This window comes from Sinocyclocheilus rhinocerous, unplaced genomic scaffold (assembly GCF_001515625.1).
Source record: "Sinocyclocheilus rhinocerous isolate Xijiao unplaced genomic scaffold, SAMN03320098_v1.1 scaffold2008, whole genome shotgun sequence".
NCBI lineage: Eukaryota > Metazoa > Chordata > Actinopteri > Cypriniformes > Cyprinidae > Sinocyclocheilus > Sinocyclocheilus rhinocerous.
The window spans coordinates 209,155-223,669 of NW_015644775.1; the positions used below are offsets into that span (position 1 = coordinate 209,155).

The 14,515-nt window shown below is 38.3% G+C and overlaps 1 protein-coding gene across 1 annotated transcript in view; it reads left to right on the forward strand.

Moving 5' to 3' along the window:
- Positions 1-14,515, forward strand: part of LOC107758812 (nuclear receptor coactivator 2) — an 80,365-nt gene that overhangs the window by 17,259 nt on the left and 48,591 nt on the right. The window contains exons 2-3 of the mRNA XM_016576637.1: positions 10,070-10,174; positions 12,284-12,456. Coding sequence (XP_016432123.1) covers positions 10,086-10,174; positions 12,284-12,456 — 262 coding nt within the window. The 5' untranslated portion in view covers positions 10,070-10,085. The remainder of the gene's footprint in view (positions 1-10,069; positions 10,175-12,283; positions 12,457-14,515) is intronic.

The following is a 14,515-nucleotide window of genomic DNA, read 5'->3' on the forward strand; positions in this document are numbered from 1 at the left end:
CATACTGTTGATGCCGTGTCCGGCCGGAGCGACGAGACAAAAACATTAAAACCCATTATAAACAAGCCATTTGTTGCATCCAGTGTGGATATAATGTTGTAAATACAACTTAACTACTGATTTCTAGTCGTGTCCTCTTTTGGAAGACCAAACAAAGTAGTTTCGGCGGATCCGACGAAGGAGTGGAATGCACATGTGACGACCCCGGGCTTCGTCCACGGTGAAAGCCGATCCGGCGATCCACAGCACTAAGTTGATGTATTTCCTCAGCGACCAGCATGGATCAGCTCTAGGCATGACGAAGCAGATATCGTCCTCTTTTGGAAGGTCAAACAAAGTAGTTTCGCTTTCACAACGAAGCACACAGCGTCTTCACGACATGGCTGCAGTGTCAACAATACTACAGCGAGAATAAAAGTTACTCCTTCTTTCTTTGCGTGAACATTTGGGCGGTGTTATGCAAATCTTCCCACATAGTGACGTAGGTATGTGGGGGTGTGTTAGAACGAGCCGTTTTAGGTAGGTGTGGCTGACTCTTAACTTTTATAAAGAATATCTCTTTGGATTTGAGACTTTAGTCTTTGCAACCAACTTTACATTCTTTATGCACCAAGAGCTTGTAACACTCCAAAGAGAAAGGAAAAATTGAAATCGCATCATATGACCCCTTTAAAAATGTTGCTGGTGAAGCTGACCGAACCACACAGCACTTTTGATTTAGTCAAGCTAGTTTAGAAGCCAGGTTGAGACGCTGGTTGTCAGAACTGGAAACACAACACATGCTGGTGCTTCAGTTTAACTTTTATCCCTGTTGTTGTTGCCTTCAGGGACTGAAGTGATCGACTGCGATTCTTTTCTGTTTGGATGAGTAAACCCTCCCGAACACGAGTCTTTAGATGTTCATTTGGTGTCAGTGATCAGACATGGTATTTTTAGTTCTGTTGAATCACAAACAAACAAATCTCCCTATAACCCTCCAACTGTCCCAGATAGAGAGTCTCTTCTCAGTTGGGTTGATGGCAGCAAAGCTTTCCAGTAGGGAGTCATCCCTGCGGACTTTAAGTGGTATCGCTGGAGGAGAAAACAGGAGGCTGTCAGCGCTCTGGATGCTGGAGAGTGGAAGTTCTCTGCGCTGCCTCATTCTCTTTTCCTCCTCCTTTGTTGAGTGTTACAGGCTGGCACATCTGTTTATGGCAAGAAATGATAGGCGGGGTAAAGAGATGGAGGCCTCTGTCTTTCCTCAAGAGAATGTAGTACTTGAAAAAGTGGAGTCGGAGCACATAATGGTATGAGGAATGTTATATACTTCTCTGGAAATCTGTCTAGATTAGAAAATGCGTACAAAATGATGAGGTGTAGGACTTGGAACTCTCTTGTTGACTTGGTTTGGTTTGCCAAAGAGTAGATGGTTAAAGGGACAGTTCATCCAAACATGAAAATTTACTCACTCTCATGTCTTTCCAATTCCATAAGAATAAAATATGGTCAACGCAACAGTACTTGCTTGACACACAATAACAAAACTCATTGGTTGTTGTGCGTCACTCAAGCATGTTTGATCTTCTGTTTACCATAATTGATGTGCTCCATATATGTCCATTTGATCAATGTTTTTATGTCAATAAAAGCCTAGATTAAATCTGTTCATCATGTAAAGCGATTGTGTCTCTTCAGAAGACTTGGATTAAACTGCTCAATTTATATGGATTTCTTTTGCAATCTCTTTATGAGCTTCCGATTTGACAGTTCAAAAAGTCCAAGAAGTTTAAATTGACAATTTTCATTTTTCAAGTGAACTAATCTTTAAGGATATAAAGTTTTTTCAAAAATGATGAATGTTTGCACTGCTCGTTTCCATGCACGCAGGGAAATAAAGCAGAAATCATAAAATCGCTATAATATTGTAGAGAGGGCCCCTGTTAACCCTCATCATGTCTTTGTCAGTAAGTCGCCGTAAAATATCTGCTATAATTTGAGCTTTTTATGACAAGTAAAATTAAGTTCAGGTTGTAAAAATATCATGTAGTTTGACTGCCCAAAAATGTAATGTGTATTAATTAATGGATCATATTTGCAAAGACTACTAGAAATATATTGATATTAATATATTTGAAAATTTAAAAAAATAATAAAAAAAAACCTCCAGGAAAATATTTATGATATTTTTATATTTACACCACATGATTTTTGTAGAGTAATTCAATTGAAATCTTTCTTGATTTTTTTTTTTTATCAATATGAATTGAAAGCACATTTCTAAGAATTTGGCACATGTTTCAAAGTAGATTTAAGCTTTATTATTTATCCTGTATACTCGTATATCAGTGACCCACCTTGCTGTCAATCGTTCAGCTGAGATACCACTAAAATGTGTCTTCCCACAAATTTCCAGTGGACAAAAAGATGTATTTTTAATGTTTAATTGGCTGGATAATTGATAGCCTAATTTCCGTTCACATCAAATTATCTAGGCCATCTACCCTACTAAGGTCTATTACAATGCAAGGAGATTGGGTGGAGGCGGGGCATGATTTTAGAACCGCCCCCAACGTTCCGCCCACCAGTAAATGCCTCTGATTGGTCGTCCACTAACACTTATCATCTGCATCTTTAACATACTCTAGAGCTGCTAATGGGAGTGAATGATTGAGAAATGTGTCAGTGTTCCTCATTATCTCTCTGTTCCTCGGCAGTGCTGTTGATTAGTGGAGGTCTGACACGGCTCATGTTGAGCGTGGAACAGCAGCAGGCTGTTCAGAGTCTGCCTGACTGACTGGCCCTCTCCTTCTCTACTGCTGTAAATAATTAATGCTCCATATCAGTGCCTCCCCGGCCCTGTCGTGGGCTATGCCCTGTTTGCTGCACCAGCTGTGACCTGCTTAAAGCGCAGGGGCTTCCAGTATCTGGTCATGCTACATTCATGTTGAACTGTTTGTGTGGCTCTAATTAGCAAAACTTAACTAGGTTAAAGTAGCTGATTGTGACTGCCTTTATGAATCATTCATTAATATTAAACAAGCTGAGCCTGTTTCATGATTTGACCCATGTTTGAACAGTAACAGATGCGTTTTTAATTGATGCAATTAATCATTTAACAGCCCTAATTTGTTTATTTATTGGTATCAGTTGATATTGGACATTTGTATGCAAATTTTGCATATTAATTTCTTTCATTTTTACATTAGATCTCTTAATCTTTAAAAATACTAAAAATGTATATCCATTTTCCATACTGTATGTTATAATGTTGTGCTGACTTAATTCTCTTATAGCTTTTAAAAGGATGCAAATAGTATAGTATAGTAGTATTTATGCAAAATATTATACAATTTGAATCTGGCTTTTATCGATTATCATTCATAACATGAAAATATTTATCGTCTCATCAATGATGGACAGAATTATAATATCAGGACATCCCTGATTTTTATTATTTATTATGATGTCCAATACTACTGCTTTATTTCTCAGCAGATTGCTCAAATTTCTGTGCATGCATATATTTAGAGCAGTGAGGTTTATTAGACACATGCCTCTCACCGGGAGTTTTAACACAAGCCGGTCTCCATACCACCAGTCATCATGGAGTTCTGTGTGGGGGTATCTGGATATCAGACACCTCTGACTGTCTCCCCCTGCCTTAGGGGACACGAACATCTCTGACTCATTCTTCAGCGTATGTGGGTGATGCACGCAGCTTGCGGGACATCTGCTAACTGTAAACCTGTCAAGAGCAGTCTGGCACCAGTGTACAGAGTACCGCACATTAACTCTGTTTTACATTATTTTTACTTGCATTATCAAAGAGAATTTGATCAACAACCCATTAAGAAACCGTAATTGCTTCTAACTTGAGGGAGGAAAAGAAAAGGAAGAAAGCGCCTCTTTCCTTTTCAAGCACGCCCACTCAGTAGAGATCTTATCGTCAGTCACTTCTATCCTGTAGAAGTGACTGAGCAGTTGGCATCTCTGTAAAAACTCCATTCAGATAGACCACTTGAACACTAGTGTAGCTATTTCAGATAATATAAACATATTAGAGTATCTGCAAAGATCTCGAGAAGCGATTGTTATCAGCACAGTATTAAAAGGTGTTTCTGAGTGTGATTTATGACGGTGGATCTCAAATAGTGGGTCATTGCCCAGAAATGGCTTGCTGGTCTGATCCCAGACAACAGGACATATGCAACTAACCATGTAACTTTTTACAATCAGGACAGCTAAATCAATTTGCATATAAACATATAAGAGAAAATACTTAAAAATATTTTTGTTGTTGACATCAAAGGCCGTAAATCCAGTCTGGTGTTGTCACTTTTGTTTGTTTGTTTTAAATTTTTTTTTTTTTTTTATTTGTGTTTAGTGTAGTTTACATTTTCTTAAGTTTTGTTTTAAATTGTTTTAGGTTATTTTTTATTCTACTATATATATTTTTTAATTCATTTAATGTTGTTTCATTTTATTTTTGTTTCATTTATTTTTGTTCATAGTCTTATTTTATATATTTTTATTGTAGTTTAGAATTTTTGGCAGTTATTTTGTTGTTGACGTTAACAGCTGTAAGTTCAACCTAGTGTTGACACTTTTTGTTTTTTGTTTAATTTAATTTTTTGTTTTGTTTTGTTAGTTTAGTGTGTTTGTTTTGTTTTAATTTGTTTTTGTTAATTTAATTAGTTTAATTTTGTTTACTTTTCGGTTTTTGTTCTGTATTGGTTTAGTTTAGTTTTATTGTAATTTTATTTTATTTTGTTTTTTTTTATATTTTTTATTTTAATTTCATTTTTTACATTTCTTGTCAGTATTGCTATGTCGTCATGTCTTTAATTGAATCACTGCTCTGTAATACTGGTACCCCAGACTGGTATCAAAACTGGTTAAGAATTGCTAATTAAAGAATTTGATTTACCACCATACCTGCAAACTTTGATTTGCAAACTGCTTGGCGTTGCCTCTACTGTATCAGATATTTGGTATTCTTAATCTTTTGCACTTTGGTCCCCTCCATCTGTGTTAAATCCTCTTCAGTCAATTGGATTGTGTCGGTTAGCAGGAAAAGCTGATAGCATTTCAAAGCCGTCTCTGTAATCACTAGCTACCACGTCTAACGCTCGACCCATCTCATTACGGTGATTGTCCGTGGTTTCAGTCCAAAACACCTACCTTGCTGTGTGAATTTCCCCTGCGGCCTTTGAGAAGCTGTTATTAACAATTGATTGAATTATGTGTCACACGACTGAGAGAGCTAGTTATATATAGTAAGTGGCTCTGTTGTCTTGGTATGAAGAAAAACTGTGCACCTGACAGCTGGACGCATGAGTGTTTCATATGGTTTGAGAGTGAAACTGTATGATTATCCATACCATGATGCAAAGATACTCATAGTTTTCTATTTTAGCATTCGCTAATGCTGGGTTTACACTACATGGTTCTCAAAGTCATTGGATCGCTGTTTCTCTGAAATTTCTCTTGCCCTGTATCTTGCTCTCTCATTGGCTATAGGTCATTGCTGATGTCATTTCCAGTCAAAACACATTTCACACTGCAAAACTCTGTTGTCCAGATATTTAGCTTGCTTTGCTTGCTTTGTCTTTGATAATACTAGGGCTGGCCCCCAAATAGTCGACTAAACGTTAGATAATCAGAAGAAGCTTAAAGGGATAGTTCACCCAAAAATTAAAATTCTGTAATCATTTACTCACCCTCAAATTATTCCAAACCTGTTTGAGGTTCTTTTTTCTGTTGAACTCAAAAGAAGATATTTTGAAGAATATGGGTAACCAAACAATTGATGGTCCCCATTGACTTGCGTAGTATGGAAAAAAAAATACTATCCAAGTCAACTTTTTTTTCTTCAAAATATCTTCTTTTGTGTTCAGCAGAAGAAATAAACTTGTACAGGGTTGAAACAATTTGAGGGTGAGTAAATAATGACAGGATTTTCATTTTTGGGTGAACCATCCCTTTAAGCCCAAAGTAGCTATACTTCATTTTTGTACGTGTACGCTAACGTATGTTTGCAGTCGAACGTGTAGCCTTACAAAAAGTATACTTCATTTGATAGCGTGCGGCCATGCGCAAACGCAGGCGGTCGACATATGCACTCTAGGAAGTTTCATCTTTGTCCAGTGTCTGCTCCATATTTCTCCAGAAGTTATGACCGATAAAAATGTCTCTGTACTCTTTTAAACTTCAGTTGCGGCTGTTTCATAATGCCCTCACACAAGTCAATGCGGGTGTCTGTTGTTCTTGAAGTTTCCGGTGTTTTATTGTTGTTGTTCCTTCTCTTTAGTTTAATTTTCTACTGCGAAACAATGGCCTGGGCCAGTGTTGCCACCTTGTGGAAGAACTGATTAGTGCAAAACAAATTCAATGTGCATGTGCAACCTGCAAGTACAAAGTGCACGAGTTACAAATATCAGGTAGTGCGCGTTCAGTATGCGTGTACTATTCTGGTGATGAAATTATCCCTGTCCCAAATTGCACACTTCATGTGCACTTTCGGTCTTGAGCGCCGCTGAGTGTGTGTGTCCGTTAAGTCCATAAAACCGTAGGGTGTCCCATTCTCATTTTAGCATTCAGAAGGGTGCTCGCGAGCACTCCCTTTGCGGCCGCTATGCGCCCTTGATGCACACTTACTGAAAGTGTGAACTCAGTGGAAAACAGTGAGGGTTTAGGGTGCCATTTGGGACAAGGCCATTTGCGCCATGCGCGTTGTATGTGGACCTTCGCGTACACATAAAAGCTGAAGTATACTTTGAGCTTTAGTCGACCAAAACTTTATTAGTTGGTTAGTCACAGAAAAACAAAAACTGTCCATGATGGACAGATCCTTAACGGCTTGTCCTTGAGGTAATTACAGTATATCGAGCAGGAAATCCAATTATCATTCATTGACCTCAAATATGGCTTATCATTTGAAATTGAAACTTCAACTTTACACAACCGCTCGCTCTAACGTTAACCTAGATAAATGTGCGCGATTAGGCGCATTTCTGTGTTTGTGCGTAGTGTTTGCTATTAGTGCGCTACTGCATAACATGGAGGCGCCAGTGAGATCACTTGCATTTTTTTTTCCTGATAACAGCGGAAACAACTTAAAATACTCCATAATTTTTGTTCATACAAATAAGAGTAATACATCATTCGAAACTGTAAAGGGTCACTCACAAATAAAACAAATAGGATGCGCTTTCTACCATCTCAGTCTCCATGAAATGAACTGAAACTCAGCATATAGGCTACTTGCCTTACAGATGTGAGAAATATATCTATAGAAAGCTTGAAATGTCTACTTTTAATCTAACCCATTCAAATACTTTCTGATTTTGTAATAAAACTACTACTAGTCGACAAAAATCTTTAGTTGGTGGGAGTCATAGATAATTCACACTATGCGATTGTCACTCATGTGAATAAGCACCGATTTGATTTCAGTCTTTTGTCAGTGATCTCTAGAAAACTCTGCGAGTGAAAATTGGTGGCACCAGTAACAGTGCTTTTGACACATTTAAAGGGGTCATATGATGCGATTTCATTTTTTCCTTTCTCTTTGGAGTGTTACAAGCTCTTGGTGCATAAAGAAGATCTGTAAATTTGCAAAGACTAAAGTCTCAAATCCAAAGAGATATTCTTTATAACAGGCTAACGGTTATGTTAACTGTGACATTGTCTAATTACATTCACAATTCCAGTGGTGTCTGTCCACTGTCCAAGAGGGCATGGAAAACCTTCTAAGCTGTGTCAAAAGAAGCCGTTTGTCATCAAGATGAACAGAAGGGCCCCATGATTGACAGAAGGCCTTACGTAATGTTACGATTCAGATGTCCAGCTGATGAATGTCTCTCAGACCTAAAGGTTAACGCTGTCTGAAAGAATCTTTCTCTGTTTTTCTCTAGTTAGCTGGTGTCCAGTGTCTGTAGCGTCGGCCTCGTCCCCCAGAGCTGTTTGACTGACCTCTCTGTCATTAGGTTTAAGTAGGGCACTGCAATCCAGCAGGGATTCAATACCAGCCCTCCATTCACTCCGGCTCTGACTCCCCCAGCCGGCCTACAGTGAGGCTGCAAATTACGTAAGGCAATGTGTGTGCGTCAGTTTGGCCTGAACGCAGCCCAATGTGTTGGCCTCGTGTGCTGGCCCGGGTGTCTCTCCGCCTGCTTCCCAAACACTGCAGATGAAGCCCTGAGAGAGATGGGAGAGGGGATGGATGGTGTTTTCATTAACCTCCACTGCCTGGTGTTTTAAATTAGCGCCAAATTCACAACAGGTCTCAATAACACTCTGAAGTGCTGTTTTTTGTTGACGTGATATATTAGTTTGTACTTTTAAATTAGCTTCTTTTTTTTCCTGACTCCTGTGTTTGGCTTCAGAAATGGAAATCTAGTAATTGATCTAACAATGCTTTTGAGTAGAAAATGCTTAAATTGCAACGGACCATTATCATAATTCCACCTTTTTAAAATAGGTCTGCCATTTTCAATTGTGATAATTAGCCAACATAATGCTATTTATGCATGTTTTTATTGGAACGCTGAATGCAATTTTCAACAAATTTACCCATGATGCTACAACCGTTTGAAAATATTTTCCATTACATTAACAGTCCTATTTATGTCAAAAAATTTCAGCACAACCTCTAATGGATCACAAACTTTGCATGCAGTTTTCTTTCTTTTTTGTATGTACAAATTTAGACTAAATTATGTTATGTTAAGGTAAGTTAAGTTAAGTACATAATCTGTAGTATTTAATATAAAATTACTATTATATAAAATATTGTTAAAGGAAACGTTTCAAAGTAACATTTCAAATTGATGCATTTTCATTCCCCATTTTATGCATTTCATTCCCCTTTTTTTTTTTAAAAGTTGGATATTTTTTGGGTTGCTTTACAGTCATGTGTGCCTTTAATGGTGCACACTATTATTAAAAAGCCTCATTCAATAATTTATATTGCTTCATTTTCCCCTTGTGATGGGACACATTTCTCTCTCTTTCTTTCATCATATCGAGAACAGTACTAGATGATGAAATGTACTAGTTTTCTCTCTCTCGTGGGAATTTCCAATTTTCGTTCAAGCCTGGTTCTATAAGGCACACAAATATGAATAGAAAGTGAAACTACATATTGTAGGATGTGTTGTAAAGATAAATGGCTGCGGTTGTGTCTGTATTTGTTGAGACTTGTTAAATGAAAATTTGCATGCTCAACAGTCTTTTTGTGCTGTACAGTATACGGCACATTGTGTTCTCTCACTCGCTGACCCCTTACTCTCTCTTTATTTCTCACCACTCACTTTCGTGTTACTTCCACTTTTCTTTCATTGCTCTGCCCTCTCTTTTCTTTCACTTGCTCTCAGGGGACACCCATTGTCGCACAATATAATTGAATCCCTTTTTCGTTCCATTTTCTCTCATTTTCATTTTCGCAGGCCTCCTTACGCCTTCCAGCATCAACCCAAATCTTCAGTATATGACCTCTGAACACAACCCCTAAGCCTTCTCGCTTTTAATTATCTCTAATTAGTAATACAATTTTTCAGTCCTTGTAAAGAGCCATTTAAGACCGTATTAATTGATAAGAATTTATTTTTGAGGTTTTTGAAATGCAAGCTGCCAAGATGTTTTCAGGCATTCACAGCCAAACCAAAGGAAAAAACAGTTCCCCAAAATCCTCAGAAATCCCTTATAGAGTAATTTCAAACACAAGTACCCAAATGACTGATAGATTCCACATGAATCTCTCTCAGAAGAGTTGTTTGGCTTGTTTGCAAATCATCAGGTGCTCAAATTTATTGCATTATGATGTTTAACTGCATGTGTTTAAACTGTTAAGCAGACCTATATCTACTGGCTTTCTCGAAACGCAGCAGAAATAGTTGGCACAGTGTGGTGTTATTCAACCTATTCAGGAGATAATTTAATATAATGACATTTTTTATTGGTCCACCTCTTTAAATGCTACAGTGAAGCCTAAATATAAGCTAAGTGTGTTAATTTGTCAAGCCTACCTAAAGAGAATGAGTCCTTTGAGCATTTTCTGAATCGCTTACATTGACTTTCTCTCCAACAGGTGATATGCATTGAGGATGAGTGCTGTCGGGGAAAACTCGTTAGACCCTGCCAGGTCAGAGGCTCAAAAGCGCAAGGAATGCCCATCAGACCTCCTGGGCCCAAGGTACTTCACCTAGACACAGCATGCAAACCAGTAGACAAATGAACAGCAGGTTAACTCTGAAACTGCATTCGTTGCAGCATACACATTTTTAGTTTGTATGTATAGCGGAGTGAATTTCTCAGTGTCTATGCTATGAACTAGAGGGCTGCATTGGGTTTGGGCTCCCGCGGGACCCGCGGGACCCAACGCAAATCTCGCGGGAGCGGGCGGTTTTACCTTTGCTGCGGGCGGGAGTGGGCGGTCAGAAAATTTCGCGGGAGACCCGCGGGGGACGGTGGGATTTGGCGTGTAGTAGAAATAGAGTCAAAACAAGAAGTTGAGAAGAGAATTAAAGCGGCTGTTTACTTGACAAAAGCAAAGCAAGGCAAGTCAGATATCTGGAAACAATTCTCAATTGTCACTGAAAAAAATGGGACAGAGTTAAACTTTGTACGTTGCGATAAATGTGCAAAAGTGTTCGTTTACAACGGACATAAATCTGGCACCTCTGCCCTGAGGCGACATACCTGCACAATTCTCTGTGGTCAAAGCAAGCTCTTTTTTTAGTATTATTTATTTTCTTTTTTGCAATAGCCGGTTAAGCAAGCTATTGTGAATGTGAAATCTGTGAGATTTTTTTTAAGCCTTCTATTTATTTTATTTATTTCGTTTTGAATTTAATTTGTTAAAATTATATCTAGCCTATTTTCAAAGTTCTCTGTGTTTATTTATTTAATGTTAAAGTTATTTCCTAGTTAATTGTTTGGTGCGTGTGTATGCAGTAGGCCTAGCCTGCGTTTAAAAACTGAGGTGCCGCTAGTTGCTGTTTTGTTTGGACGGTTAATGTTTTATAAGCTAATAAAAAAATACCCAATGTTTTTGTCATGTGTGGTGCTTTGGTTTAGCATTGGTTACTTCATCTTATTTAAACGCAATCATGTTTAAAGTCTGTTATTCTGGATGTTAACTTAAGTATTTGTGTATAATTTTAACAAGCTCTGAGATAAAGTCCGCGGGAGCGGGCGGGAGTGGACACAAACATTGCGGGCGCGGGCGGGAGTGGACACAAACATTGCGGGCGCGGGCGGGAGTGGACACAAACATTGCGGGCGCGGGCGGGAGTGGACACAAACATTGCGGGCGCGGGCGGGAGTGGACACAAACATTGCGGGCGCGGGCGGGAGTGGAACACATAGGTTGCGGGAGCGGGCGGTCCTGGTCATACATTCAGCGGGAGCGGGCGGGTGCGGGTTTAAGAAAACAGTCCCGCGCAGGGCTCTACTATGAACCGCTGAACTGCAATAATCTTGAGCAGGCCTCCCACCGGTGGAGCTCAGCCTAGATAATACACGTTTCTATATAAAGCCCTTTTCCACTGAGTCAGGAAACATCAGTCTGTATAATTCATTCACAGGAAGGAGCGATGCATGCCCTCTTTATTGACAACATTTTTTGTGCAAACTGCTGAAGATGCAGAGCAGCAAATTGAAAATACAACCTGTTTAAGGTTGTACAGAAGAAGCTCTGGAAACCTTTGTCTATTTCTGTGTTAAACGCAATGCAGAAAAAAGGGTCTTGCTCTTGTTTTTTTGTTGAGGATTGTTTATGTAGGTGTTTGTACCTAATGACATAAAGCATAATTTATTAGGAATATGCAAAATTGCATATTTTCAGAATTTACTTATTGTCGGGTTGTCTGAAGGTTATACACAGTAAAAATGTTTGTAATGGCACCTTAAAATGCAGTTTATTGTCCAAAGACACCTATAAGTATGTGTACGATATTTTAAAATATCATAAAATGAATGAAAGAATGTGCAGCCCTCCTGAATTTTCAACAATTTTTTTTTTTTTCAGAAAAGTAACAATAATTTTCTTGTTTATTGTTAAAAATTGCAAATTTGTTACAAAAAATGTTTGATGTTGAGATGATATACTGCTAAAATTTGTCACATTTTTCCTTTTTTTCTTTTTTCCTTGCATCTTTGCCAAAATAATAAATAGAAGTTGAAACTTTCAAACTGAGGAAGCCATTTTATTTTCCAATACAATCTTAAGAATGTGCTGATCTAAATGACAAGTTTGTACTTTTGCTCTTTAGTCTGAATCATTTTTTGTTTCTCTTCACAGTCCCAAACGAAGCACTGAGAAACGTAACCGGGAACATGAAAATAAATACATAGAGGAGCTCGCAGAGCTGATTTTCGCAAACTTCAGTGATATCGACAACTTCAATGTCAAGCCTGACAAATGTGCAATCCTAAAGGAAACCGTCAAACAGATTCGTCAAATTAAAGAGCAAGGTAAGAAAACCGATGGAATCTTCTTTGAACTTACATTTTTACTTGTCCTATTAATCATCAATTCAAGTATAAACCCTGAGGCTTGATGCTGAAAACATAACCTCCACATAGTGTTACATTCAGTGAGCTTTAGCATAGTCAGACATTTGCATTAGGCTAGAAGTAATTAGCAGCTAACATAAGACACATGTAGGCATTGCAGGTTGTTTAGGAAAATATTTGGCCTGTGTAGAGATCTTGAGAAAGAACTTGTCAAATCAGCCATTTATTCTAGATTGGCTTTCAGCAGGAGCCTATAGATTAGCATCATGCTAACTGCAAACATGCCACTGATGTACCATGTAATTTCTCACTAAATTAAGAAAAAATACAGAAACCAAACACAAGATTTAATTAGAAGTCACAGCTTCATTACTTTTCTGCATTTTTGTGTTGAATTTTAAAGTTACCTTGAGGTAGGGATGTTTGACTTAAGACTCATTTGCGTTTCTTTGTTGCCAAAATCATTAGCCGCAAGATTTTGATTCGGGTGCAGTGCTTGTTAACATGTTATGATTTTAGTTACTTGAAAAGTTAATAATGCTAATAATTTTGGAAACATTATACCAGATTATATCACAAACTTCTGAGAAGAAGCTTAATTGTATCTCGAGGTCCCTCCCCTATTGAGGGCTATCATACATCTCATCCTTGCTCTTCCTGTGATGAGAAATTTCTGGAATAAACATCCTGGAAATTCTTATGGCACAATCATAAATATAGACTTATATAGATTTATATAATTCATAAGATTGGCTTGCTCCTACAGTGTTTTTCTGCTCAAATTATCATCTGGGTTGTTTTCAACAGTTCAGACTGGGTGCTGTTTTGACCTGTGTGTGTGTATCTGTATTGATTCTGACTGGGCTGTGATGGAGATTGTTTGTGATGTACTTAGCTCTGGGTTATGTTAATGCTGAGCAATGTGATGTAAAGCTAACAGCGATTGTCACCGTCTGCTGCGTCGTCCCATACCCCTCCTTCACCTCCCCTCCGCTACGCTCGATGCCACACGGCCACAGCATCACACATAAGCGTTACAAAAGGAATTTCATGAATTATTGTTTTAAAGGGATAGTTCACCTAAAAATTAAAATTCTGTCATTAATTAATCACCCTCATGTCATTCCAAACCCATAAGACCTTCGTTCATCTTCGGAACACTAATTAAGATATGTTTGACATAGGGCTGGACAATAATTCAATATCAATTTGTATCGCGATATAATTTTTTTCAATAACGGTGATATGATTTTTAAACACATTTCCGATATTTCGATATACATTACCAGTTTCCCATACATTGATTTATTTGTGCCGTTTGACTTCGTTGAATAAACATGAGCACTGCACATCAAAAGTGATGATAAAGGCATTTATAATGTTACAAAAGATTTCTATTTCAGATAAATAGTGTTCATATCGATATCGGAATTATATCGTATCGTCCGAAATTAAGAAATATATCGTGATATCAATTTTGGCCATATCGTCCAGCCCTAGTTTGACGAAATCCGAGAGCTTTCTGTCCCTGCATAGACAGCAATGCAACTGACACGTTCAGGGTCCAGAAAGGTAGTAAGGACGTTGTTAAAATAGTCCATGTGACATCAGTGGTTCAACCATAATGTTATGAAGCTATGAGAATATTTTTGTGCGCAAAGAGAAGAAACTGTTGAATAAAGTTATTTTTGTTTTCTTCGCCCACAAAAAGTATTCTTGTAGCTTCATAAAATTAAGGTTGAACCATAGACTGCATAAAAACATGGACGTAGTGTCCGTGACGTCACCGTAGTTTCCTGAAGAGCGTTTTTGAAGCTCAAAGTGGGTGGAGCCGGCCGGCGCCATCTTAGCAGCGCGTCACCGCACATCACTCCGGATAATCGAAAATGGGCAAAAAGGCGGGAGCTGGTTGCTGAAACCACGCCCACCTAGCTCGACGATGGTGGTGACAGCAGCAGCAATCCACCTGTCACTCAAGTGGCCACGCCCTTAATTATGCAGAACTTTAAGGCTTAAT